A 12,091-nucleotide genomic window follows, 5' to 3' on the forward strand; every position below is an offset into this window, starting at 1 on the left:
TTTATTAATAGAGATGAGCGAACCTACTCGGCCACGCCCCTTTTTCGCCGAGCACCGCGATTTTCGAGTACTTCCGTACTCGGGCGAAAAGATTCGGGGGGTGGCGTGGGTTAGTCGGGGGTTGCAGCGGGGAGTGGGGGGGGGGGAGAGGGAGAGAGAGAGGGCTCCCCCCGTTCCCCGCTGCTACCCCCCGCTCCGCCACGCCTCCCCCCGCCCCCCGAATCTTTTCACCCGAGTACGGAAGTACTCGAAAATCGCGGTGCTTGATCGAGTAATTACTCGAAACGAGTATACTCGCTCATCTCTATTTATTAATCTTATTTTTTTTTTTTTAACTTTTTTGAGTCTCCACCATCTGTTTGCATGTACAATACATCATACATTGCACATTTACAGTCAGTCTATTAGGACCTACCACAAGCAAGGCTTAATGGAAGGAAATGCATTGCAGATCAGGGGACCTTCACAAGGCTCCAGGCTGGCATGGTAACCAAATAGCCCCCTGCCTGTGACTGTCGGGGTGAGAAGCGACCTTCACAGCTACAGGCAGAGCAGGACACGGGAGTCCCGTTCTCAAGATCAGCGGGGGTCTCTGCCATGAGAATCTTACCAAATCAGCAAGTTATCTCATATCCTTGTAATTCTGGTACAACCGTCTTAAGTATTAGGGCTCTCTCACACATGCGCTTTTTACGCTCTCATTGATTTCAGTGGGGCCTCGCAGACATGCGCTCGATTTTCGAGCACTGTCTGCTCTATTTTGCTGTGTTTAGTACCCCTCATCACCTACCTGCATCTGAAAACTAAAGTAAAATCGCAGCAAAACGCTGCGATCAAAATCTCGCCATTTTGCCAAGCACATGTGTGATAGTGGCCTTAGGTCTCATGTTCACGGGGAAAATCAGGCCCGCTGTGGATTCTCCATGCAGAATCCCACAGCGCGTCATTCCTTTCCCGGGGACATGAGGCCTGAAAACAAGAATAAACTCACCTGTCCTTGACGCTGCGTGTCTCCCCTCCGTTGCGGCCAGATCTTCTTTCTTCAGCCCGGCAGCGTGCCACGCGCATACGCCGGGCACATCTGCCGGGCCGAAGAAAGAAGATCCGGCCGCGACGGAAGGGAGACCTGCAGCGTCAAGGACAGGTGAGTTTAATTATGGTACAGGTGTTCTGCAGATCCGGACGGCTTCCATAGGCTTCAATAGAAGCCTGCGGGAGCTGTCCCCGTGGGACACCCGCCTGAAAATGGAGCATGTCCATTTTTTTTCCCGCACGCGGATCCGCATCTGAAGCGAAAAATGACATCCGCAGGTATTTAACTACCTGTGGGTGTCCAATGCATCCCTATGGGGCGCGGATCCGCGTTCGGGAAAAACGCTGTGGATTTTAACCCCTTGGACATGAGGCCTTAGGCTTCAAGACACAGTCTTCTTGTATGCGAAAGATGCCAAAGTCAAGCCAAGGAGACCCAGATGCCAAGGCTATATTTGATTCCACCACCTCAGTACTGATGATGTCACGTCCTACTCTATATGGAAACATCCTGTTGTACTGTATGTACACTATCATAATGGCGTATTGATTTGTATAGTCTATAGTTACATCATTGTGCAATTAAAGCCTACGTCTGTGGTTAACTTTTAGACAAAGAGACCCTGCAGGCAAGAGGGGTTGCAATTCTTATTGCTATTCCCCCGTACATGCATCTACTTGTAAAGTTGGATGAACTTGTGTAAATAAAAAAGTTTCTCAAAACTTGAGTTACTCGTTGTTTGTCTCTTTTTTAAAAACTTTCTTTGAACTGTGATTCCGAATAAGCTTTTTCTGTTCTTTAAAAAATAGCAATCCCCATTTTTTTTAAAGCCCATTCTAAGCTGTTGTCAGGGCCTGGTGTAAAACTGTCACGAGAGAAGATGTGGTAGCAGACCTCATTGTACAATAGGATTCGTTGCTAGTCTGGTTGGTGGTTATCTACTTCCTGCATGCCGTCTTGCAGCTTAGTTTCAGATGATATACGTTACAGCTTCCTCTATCTCTACGCTTTTATTTAATGCCCAGTAGATGAATCTTTCGATAAAAACAAAAACTTTAGACTTTCTTTAGAACTTTTCCTTCGGGCCTCGAGGGCAACGAATAGAGTTAAACCCATCGTTCATTGTTTAGGCTATGACTGTAGTGTCTGGGAGGGACATTGTCAGTCAGCTTCGAAGCACATCTGAAACTTTCCTGCCAGTCCAGGAAGTGCACACGTGAACAGAGGAGATGCCGCGACTGACAGAGTGAAAGAAGAGCAGTGACAGCACTGAAAAAAAGTTAGTTTAACTGTACAGGTGCTGTGTACCTGACACGGGAGATTTCAAGGGAAAGCCTCTTACCAAAAAAGACCGAATGGATACATTCTCCAAGTGATTTATCTTAAAAGGTGTTATTCATGTGCACATCTACTGGGAACATAACAGGGGATGAGTGGCGAGCTTGGAAGAAGCAGAGATGGGACACCGGGGAGTTTCCGGACAAGTACTCCGAAGCACCAGAACTCAGCGGCTATTCGTGGAGAGGTAAAAAGACATAATGTGACCAAAGCCCAACTCAACAGACTCCGAAAACTGGTGGAAAATGTGAGCGATCAGCAGCTGAGAGTCAGCCTGGTGGTGACCTTGAATAGCTTACGAGGTAAGGAGACTGCCTTGTGATACTCTTTGTGTACGTGCAATATGTGCGGTAGACATGAGGGATGCTATGTGAGGTCAAAACAGTTGACCTATATATATTTCGTATGTTAGGGGCATTTTTTTTTGCATGCATTCATGTTGAATCTGTACCATTAACACCAGGAATGGGATGTACTAAGTGTCTACATATTGACCATTGATCAAACGTGGCGTGCATGTAAAGCTGATGTTACATTGTGAAAGAAAACCCCAGACTTAGGCCGGCTGCACACAAATGGATTTGCATTGCGGGAATCCAGGGTCGGCGTCCACACTGCAGATCCGCAGCAAATCACGTTTGTAGCATTCTATGTAAAATTACTTTTTCCTGCGTACTTACTGAAACCAATTGCGATTTCCGTGAGCGGAGGGAAAATCATAGCATGTTCTATTTTAGTGAAGGCAATGGAAGCTGTCCGACCCGCAGCCCGTCCGCAATTAACATTCCGGATAGTTGTGGGTACAAAGAAACATTTTCAAAAATCTTTACTGCGCATGTCTGATGGCAGCTCGCCGCTGCTATCAGCAGTACAGATAAAGAAGAGAATAGACAGGTACGCACGGATGCCGGCGACAGTCTGTGCCAGATTCCGCTGCGGGCTCCTGCATGTGGAATCCGACCCGTTTGTGTGCCGCCGGCCTTATAAATTTAGTAACTGATGCCCCTTAATGCCATCTGTCACCCACAGACTTCCATGTTAAAAAAAGTATGTCACATGACATACCTTTTTCTTAAAGAATGGCTCTGAAAAAATGGCAACCCTGGCAAACACCGGATGAAGGGAGGCCAAAAGAATACTACATTGATCTCCACTCTTGACATATACCTGGGACATATGTCACTGAGACACAGTGTGAAAGGAGCCTAAGGGCTTAAACAGAAGGGAACATGAACAAATACGTTCAGCACTATGGAGCATACTAGTGCATGAACCTATTCACACTATTGCGCACGAGCAAAAAAAAGCAGGAAGATTGCCCTTGCCCTATCTTTTCTTGCACATAGAAAAACTCTGTACGAAAAAGATAGGGCAAGTCGTATTGTTGCTTGCTTGTAGTAATAAGGGCATAAACAAAGGAACGTGTTTGCGGAGGTTTTTGCATATGTGAATATCACGCCTACAAAACCCAATCAATCAAAACCACTGATTTCAATGGATTCATTCTCACCAGAGGAGAACTTATTGATATCAATGGGCCTCTCTATTTTTATTGTGTATTTGTGCACCAAGGGCTCCATAGAAGTCTGAGAGGCGCGCAAAATGCAAGAACACGCGCAATATGCTACACAACTCCGTTAACGAGAACACATTCTCAGGGCTTAAACAGATGGGCGGGGTTTAGTCTCATTATGCGGCAGTGATTGTCAAAGCCGCATAACGAGACCAAACAAAAAAAGCAAAACCATTAATTTTTAATGGTTTCGCTTTCACTATTGGCATTTTTGCGAATTTATGCTATGCACGAGAAAAGATAGGACTCACCCTACGTATTACCTATGTGCGAGAAAGATACTGCAAGACCTATCTTCCCGCGTGGAGTTTGTATACTCCGGAAAAAAAAGCCTGGTTCGTGCGCAACCGCGCTCTATAGCAACGAGTGTTGTTGCGCTCACGCCCCTCTGTTTAGGCCCTCAGGCGAAATTCGGATCGGATAGCTTACGGAAATCCTGTCTGTGTGTTGTCAGATGTGCTAACACTGCAGATTGACATGCGCTGTTCTCATCCAAATATCGGACAAGAATAGGACATTCCACGATTTTTTTTTTACTCGTGCGAGTTAAAGAAAAATCCAATGTGCATTAGCCCGTTCAAATGAATGGGGGATATTTCTGTCAGATTTTCAGACTGATTTTTTGCTTGGCCCGAGAAAAAAATTCCATGTGCGTGTACCCTCAAGCTTTACTTTATCCATGGTTATATACACAGTGCTCAGTGAGCACAATGTATACTATACAGGAAGCTGCAGTGCTGCTTCCAGTGTTGGTTCCACCAATCAGTAGAACCCGCATGTTTTATCCATAGCTGTGCAAAGTTTAAAAAAAAAAAAATTGAATGATGTTCCTATAATTCCCAAAAAAGTAGAATTTTTAATTTAAAAAAAAATGGAAAATTGTGCGCTATAGTGTCAAAAATGAAAGTTAAGCCTAGTGCACTGATTTTTATTGCTACTACCGTGTTTCCCCCGAAAATAAGACAGTGTCTTATATTAATTTTTGTTCAAACATTTTTTACTTTTTTACTTGTATAGCTGCCTGGACACTATTTAAATTGACTTTTTAAATTAACTGTTAGCAGGGCTTAATTTTGGAGTAGGGCTTATATTTCAAGCATCCTTAAAAAGCCTGAAAAATCATTTAGCATCCTCAAAAATTCTGAAAAATCATGCTATGTCTTATTTTCAGGGTATGTCTTATTTTCAGGGAAACAGGGTATGTTTCATGACTAATATACAGTTTCTATAATATTGATTGTGTATATAAAATACCGCAAACCTATTTTACACCTTGTAGATGATTTGGGTGAGAGGTCACGACTAAAATGATGGGCTAATATATACAGGAGCGAGTGCAGCACAGATAAGTGCTGTATTGCTGTGAGAAGCACTATTGTCATTTACTACATTCAAGTACATAAACCATGCTCTGCCATGTATCAGAATGACTGCCATTGGGCTCTGGCAATGCTCCGCTGGTTTCCATGACAGCACATCTTGTGCCAATAAATACAACTTTCAGCAAATGAGTAAAGATTTGTATTGTTGAGCAATTTTATGCCCACCACTGTGCAAAACTGTGCTAAGTATATATCCTGGTAATGTGGCAGCACATAGTAACCCAGCCTCACCACTATTACCTTATGAAAACCTCCTATGCAAGATTAGTATGGAAGCAGAATATAAATGTCATCTATTATCAGCATAGAATGGATATTTCACTTAGATTTCAGCAAGTCAAGGCTATTCTTTGTCATTAATCACTGCAGAAAGTGGATAACAACTAGCCACAATGGAAACAGCAGTTCACTACTGGCCTACAGTGCAGCCCACACACTGAGGTGGCGGGAGAGTCATTCCATGTCAAGTGGTCTAAAACAAGAAAAAGTCCACTGTCATATCTCAGATTTTGTTCAAATCGCCTATGGTATCAATATGACATTTCCAAAAGTTTTAGGTTCGTACAACTAATGGTTCCCGATTTAGCGCCCCTCTGTTTAAGGAGGATGGGGGGGTGTCTGCAAGTGTGTGCACAGCAATGAATAAAATGGCATTTTTTAAGTTATTAATCAATTTGGAACCATGTGATCATGAAAGCTAAAAATTGACGGTCCTGAACAACTTTTTATGCTAAGTTTAATGGTACAATTGTGAACATTTCTGGTTCCAGAGCTAGCTTGAAAACTTTGCTCGAAGGGTGCCTCAGAATCTGTCATTCTCTGCAGAAGGAAATTTGGGCCACTCTAGCATCTACCCAAAAGGTGATACAAACCTGATATGTGAACCACGTATTATACTAGTGGGAGTCACTATTCTGGTGAGTTTTCAGCTTATAAAAACCTACAGGCACTTCGCAGCAATCCATCAGATATGTCATTGTGTACAAAAATGATAAAAGTTACCGCTTTCTTAACCCTTTGCAATCCAATTTTGGATTCAGGGTTTCCTAGGGGGATTTTTCTTTTTGTCATTATAGAATGGTGCCATCTGCTGTCTAGAGCCAGTACTGCGGTGTGGGTCATGCTGGAAAGGCCCCCGACAACAGAGCGGCCAGTAATATACAGTAAGAATACCCTGCCGGACGTCTTCTGACATCGGAGCTGAACAGCCTGCAATCAGAATGTCTTCAGACATCAGATAGAGGATTAAAAAGGATTAAACTTAATTATAAAAAAAGAGCTTACAGTGTTTTCTTACTGATACTATGTGAAAGGGAATTTTATTTTCTCTGTTATATCAGTAAGTTTTCATTTTGCAATGCCAACTATGGTGTGGTTATAATTCTGTCAAAGTAGGGGGGTGTTTGTGCAAAACTACTAAGTATCAGAGCCGGCTCATAAATTAAAAATACCACCAGAACCAAACTCATAATATAAATACAGCACCAGAGCCAAGCTCATAACATAAATGCAGCACCAGAGCCAAGCTCATAAAATAAATGCAGCGCCAGAACTAAGCTCATGACTTTAAAGCACACCAGAACCAAGTTCAGTAAATAAATACAGCACCAAAACCAAACATGAGTACAGCCACAGAACCAAGCTGAAAACATAAATATAGTAGCAAAACTAAGCAATTGTGTCGTTGGGTTTGCCGATTGTTGTGACAGCGGCATTGTCCTATTTCAATACCAGGTTTTATCTTGAACTGGCATCGCTGAAACCAGGTCATGAGTCTCTGTTGGCCCAAACAGGAGGACAAAGGGATCAGTACTTCAATCATGGAGCTCGGCCTGTTGCTCCCTATTCCACCAGGTCCACTCCTTGCCCTACAGGCTGAAACCAACCCGGAGAACCGGATAAGCCCCGAGTCTGCCACCAGTGCCCTCTCACAATATATTAGTTACACTTAAAAAGAAGAAATAAATGGTCATTTCTGTACATTTTATAACAACAAATCCCCAAATGTCTTAGTTAAAGATGGCAGGCCTTGTGATTGGACGAGGGGATCTCTACTATAGAAACCTTTTGCCCTTCAGATAACAAAGCTGCCTCCAATGAAGTACAGTATTTTTTAAAACCCTTAGAATATCATGGCAAATCAATGATTCTTAGTAAGGTTTACTAACTATACTGTTATTTTAAGCCTCAGAAGCTTAAAAATTCCAAGTCAGTACCTACAGGAGATGATTATCTGCTGTTTTCTTTGGATCTTGGTCTTTGGTTACTTTGTAGCTCAGTGCAAATGGAGTTATGATCTGTGACTACGGTTTACCTATGATGTTTGTAGAGAGTCTGCAGTAGTCTGAGACACCCCTCCTGCCTCATCATTGGTTTAGAGACACACTCTCCCTATTTTATCATTGGTTGAGGCTGCTGTTCTCTCCTCTCCCTGAAACTCCGCCTTCTCTCCTGGGTTGCTTTTTATAGATACAGCAAAGTTTAACTTGGTTGTGATAACCTTCTGCAATAAGTTATCTTATCTTAAGATAAGAGAACAATAGATTTTTAATAACTTAACACAAGAAAACCCATTGTAAAGCAATTAAAAGGGTAGACAAACGCTGGCACAGAAAGTCATCATAACTTGTTAAAAGTCAGGTTAAAATCTGATACATTTGTAACTTAGCTCTATAGGGCAGAGCTGTGATTTGTGACTATGGTTCACCTATGGTGTCTACAGGGAGTTTGTGGTAGTCTAAGACACACCTCCTGTATCATCATTGGTTCAGGCTTATGCTGTGTCCCTCCCATAGAGCTCTGCCTCCTCTGATTCGTTGCTGTGTATTAATATAAATGCATGTCTATTACAGGCTCAGCAGGAAGTCAGTGCATGGAGTTAATTTTTAGTACAGAGAAGGCAGAATGATTACTAAACCACAAGTGAGAGAAAGATGATTATCAGATAACTGAAAAAAGGTTTGGTACCATACACATATATCAAGACATTTAACCCTTAGGGCTCGGTCAGACGAGCGTGTTTTAGGTCTGTGTAAAATGAATGCTTCTAAAAGAACCAGTGGGTTCTTCTAGAAGCGTTCAAATGCACAGAAATTTTAGTGCAAAACAGCACGCACCTAAAAAGGAGTTTCCATTGACTCCTATGGGAGCAGAAGTTAATGTAAACTCCTGTGCTGGGAATAGATACCCGCTGCTTACAGCATTTAAAATGTGCTTCTGGTCGAAAGCACCTTTTAAATGTCCCGCTGTTAACTCCTGTTAGTGCCCGCTGGGATGAGGGGACTCCGAGGGTTCCGTTAATCCCCGCGGGACTAACAGGATTTAACAATGGGACATTTAAAAGGTGCTTCTGGGCAGCTCATCTTACTTGGCCTGCTGTAAGCAGCGGTGACTTTCTCACAGCAGTGATCTTCTCCCATTGCTTTCAATGAAGCTGCTGCTGCCCCATTGAAAGCAATCTGATGAAGCAGACCCCCCGCAGGGATTTGGCTGAGTGTAGGTACCAATCACAGCCATTTAATGATTGAATGGCTGTGATTGGTCCCTGCATTCAGCCAATCAGAGGCAGAGCTTCCAGGAGGCAGGGATTTTTAATTCTTGGCCAGAAGAAATTATTCAGAAGAGTGTTGGGGAGCCGGGAAGAAGACACGCCAAAGCCCTGACAGCGCTGCTAGGTGATGTATTTTTTTTTCAAGCAGCTAATGGTTATTTTCAGGGAAGGGCTTATATTTCAAGCCCTTCTCCAAAAATCCCTGTGGGGGTTGCCTTTATCTTATTACTTTCAATGGGACGGCAGCAGCGCCAGCCCCATTGAAAGCAATGCGATAGCATCGCACTCCTGTGCCACAGCTGTGACAGCTGTAGCAGGGGAATCTTTCGTGTCCACTGCAGTCCCCTCATTAACTGAACACTGTTACAGTGCTCTCACAGTGTTCAGTGATGAGGGAACCTTCGTGGAGCAGTTGCGTTTCTCAAAGCGCAGCTGCTCCAGTGAACGGGCAAAGTTTCATGCACTGCGCATATGAAACTTTGCCCATTCACGCACTTTCAGCGCTCGTCTGACCGAGCCCTTAGTCAGAAAGAACCTGGAGTGTGGCTTTAATGCAATAAGTTGTAAAAGAAACAGTAGAATAAAATGTTGTAATACTACATATTATTCCCATATAGTGATGTGGCTGCTGCTATTAATGTTGTTCTCTTGTGATCTTTTTAAGAACTACATGGTGATGAAGCTAATACATATTTTATAGGTCAGTTATGAATAGACATTGTGAAGATATTGGAAGGGAGTAGTAAAAATGTTACCAAGCCTTTTAATGATGTGTCCCTGCTGTGACACTTCATTCTCTCTCTTATATATCAGTATGCTCCTTCCTGCTTTATAAATGATTGTGCAGTCACATAAGTGATGCTGCCAGATGCCACCGTGAACAGACAAGATTCAGGGGCCTAATGCACATGGCATACTGTGGTGTCCAAGACCCGGGGCACACGCTGAGAAGATGGCAGGGTAGAGATGACACTTGTCACAGTGGCTCTACCAAACTCCTCCCCAGAGGGACGCGTGCAACCTCAGCCAAAGCACCACTTGGCCACTTCCAGGCAGCGCTGGGACAGCGGTTACCTGTATAGTAGTGTAGTGGACTGAAGAAGTTGTCACTCATGACGCCACCATTCCTGAGTCCACACACAGTTATATTTGAATACCTCAACCACTGGGAACGGGCAGTGACTGGAACTTTACTTCTCCAATGCAAATTTCACACACCAGTGCAGGAAGAACAGTTCAGAAAAGGTCAGGGAGGAGAACACAGGATGACACCGGGCCTACAGTCCTAGTTATCTGTATGACTCCGCTCCTGGACACGCACTGAAGGTGGACACAACACTCCGCTGACACTCACTTGCGGTTAGTAGCTTGAACACTGCATGGTGGGCTCCTTCTTTCACTCACTCTCAAGGTAGGGGTCCAGTGATGGGAACATCAAGATACCTCTCCTCAGCTTCCATACTTCACCACATGGGGGTTGATGGTACCCCCATGTGGCCAGCACTCTGCCTTTACACTCTACCATTGAAGCAATGGAACTCAACTCCACTCCTTCTCTCCTCTTTGACAAGACAATTGGTTACAATTTCCAGACATATCTTAGCCATTAACAGACATTAACCTATTACCTGCTGCAGCTGTGCCATACACATAACTAGAGACAAGACAATTTGCACAGTGCATTCACACTGAAGACATGACATGTATGACAATTATGGAAGGGCCAGAAATATATACTTCGGGCAACTACAATACTACAGCTCCATATAGCTTCCGAATTGTACACTTCTATGAGGCACAACCGTACCTGTGCATGCCTCCAATTTCATACAGAGGCACAGAAATGATCACATGATAAAATGTGGCAACTTTCATCAAATGTCATATTATTGAGCAAAGCTTGTAGAGAAGAATATCTTTTAGATATTGCGCCCCGTAGAGCATGATATGGTTATACATTGAGTCCCTTTAGTTACCCTGTGCGCACAAGGCTCTATATTCAATGTTTTCCATCCATTTCTTTATAAAGAATTACATTTTGGCTGTAACTGTTATCAGATACTGCAAAACAATCTGCTGTAAATGTCAGGTCACCAAGTGTAAGTACTGTAGAACTTCCAAGCATAGCTGTCTGTAGCTACATGCAACCAGTGCAGTTGTGCTTGGCACCAGCTTATAGGGTGGCACATGGTGGATGCAGGTTGCGGGCAATTCCCTCCCCCCCCATCCCTTAATTTGCCCAGCTAGATAATACTCCTCCTCCACCTTGTGGAGCTACATGAATCATCCTCATCCTGGCCCTGTCTCCTCTCCTCTGATGTTCCAAGACATCCCACAACACAATTGCTTAAAGGAGATGTCCCGCGCCGAAACGGGTTTTTTTTTTTTTTTAAACCCCCCCCCCGTTCGGCGCGAGACAACCCCGATGCAGGGGTTAAAAAAACCACCCGCACAGCGCTTACCTGAATCCCGGCGGTCCGGCGTCTTCATACTCACCTGCTGAAGATGGCCGCCGGGATCCTCTGTCTTCATGGACCGCAGGGCTTCTGTGCGGTCCATTGCCGATTCCAGCCTCCTGATTGGCTGGAATCGGCACGTGACGGGGCGGAGCTACACGGAGCCCCATTCAGAAAAGAAGAAGACCCGGACTGCGCAAGCGCGGCTAATTTGGCCATCGGAGGGCGAAAATTAGTCGGCACCATGGAGACGAGGACGCCAGCAACGGAGCAGGTAAGTATAAAACTTTTTATAACTTCTGTATGGCTCATAATTAATGCACAATGTACATTACAAAGTGCATTATTATGGCCATGCAGAAGTGTATAGACCCACTTGCTGCCTCGGGACAACCCCTTTAATTCTAATGCTGTATTTATGCTATAATCTTGGTTCTAGTATTGTATCTATTTACTGAGGTTGATTCTATTCATGGGTTGAACTTTGTTCTAGTATTGTATCATTGTACCAAGTTTGGTTTCTGCTGTATTTATGTTTCGAATTTGGTTCTGGTGGCATATTTATATTATAAGCTTGGTTCTGGTGCAGTATTTATGCTATGAGTTTGGTTCTAGTGCTGTATCTATGTACTGAGCTTGGTACTGGTGCTGTATTTATGTTATGACCTTGATTCTGATGCTGCATTTCTATACTAAGGTTGGTTCTGGTGCTATATCAATGTACTGAGCTTGGTTCTGGTGCTGTATCTATTTTCTGAG

The 12,091-nt window shown here is 43.8% G+C and overlaps 1 protein-coding gene across 2 annotated transcripts in view; it reads left to right on the forward strand.

Annotated features, from left to right (window-relative positions):
* Nucleotides 1-2,250: 2,250 nt before the first annotated feature.
* The window catches only part of AGAP2 (ArfGAP with GTPase domain, ankyrin repeat and PH domain 2), a 270,155-nt gene continuing 260,314 nt past the window's right edge, over nt 2,251-12,091 (forward strand). For both annotated transcript variants that reach the window (XM_066584399.1, XM_066584400.1), the window contains exon 1: nt 2,251-2,673. In XM_066584399.1, the coding sequence (XP_066440496.1) occupies nt 2,463-2,673 (211 nt within the window). In that variant the 5' untranslated portion in view covers nt 2,251-2,462. The remainder of the gene's footprint in view (nt 2,674-12,091) is intronic.

This window comes from Eleutherodactylus coqui, chromosome 1 (genome assembly GCF_035609145.1).
Source record: "Eleutherodactylus coqui strain aEleCoq1 chromosome 1, aEleCoq1.hap1, whole genome shotgun sequence".
Lineage (NCBI taxonomy): Eukaryota > Metazoa > Chordata > Amphibia > Anura > Eleutherodactylidae > Eleutherodactylus > Eleutherodactylus coqui.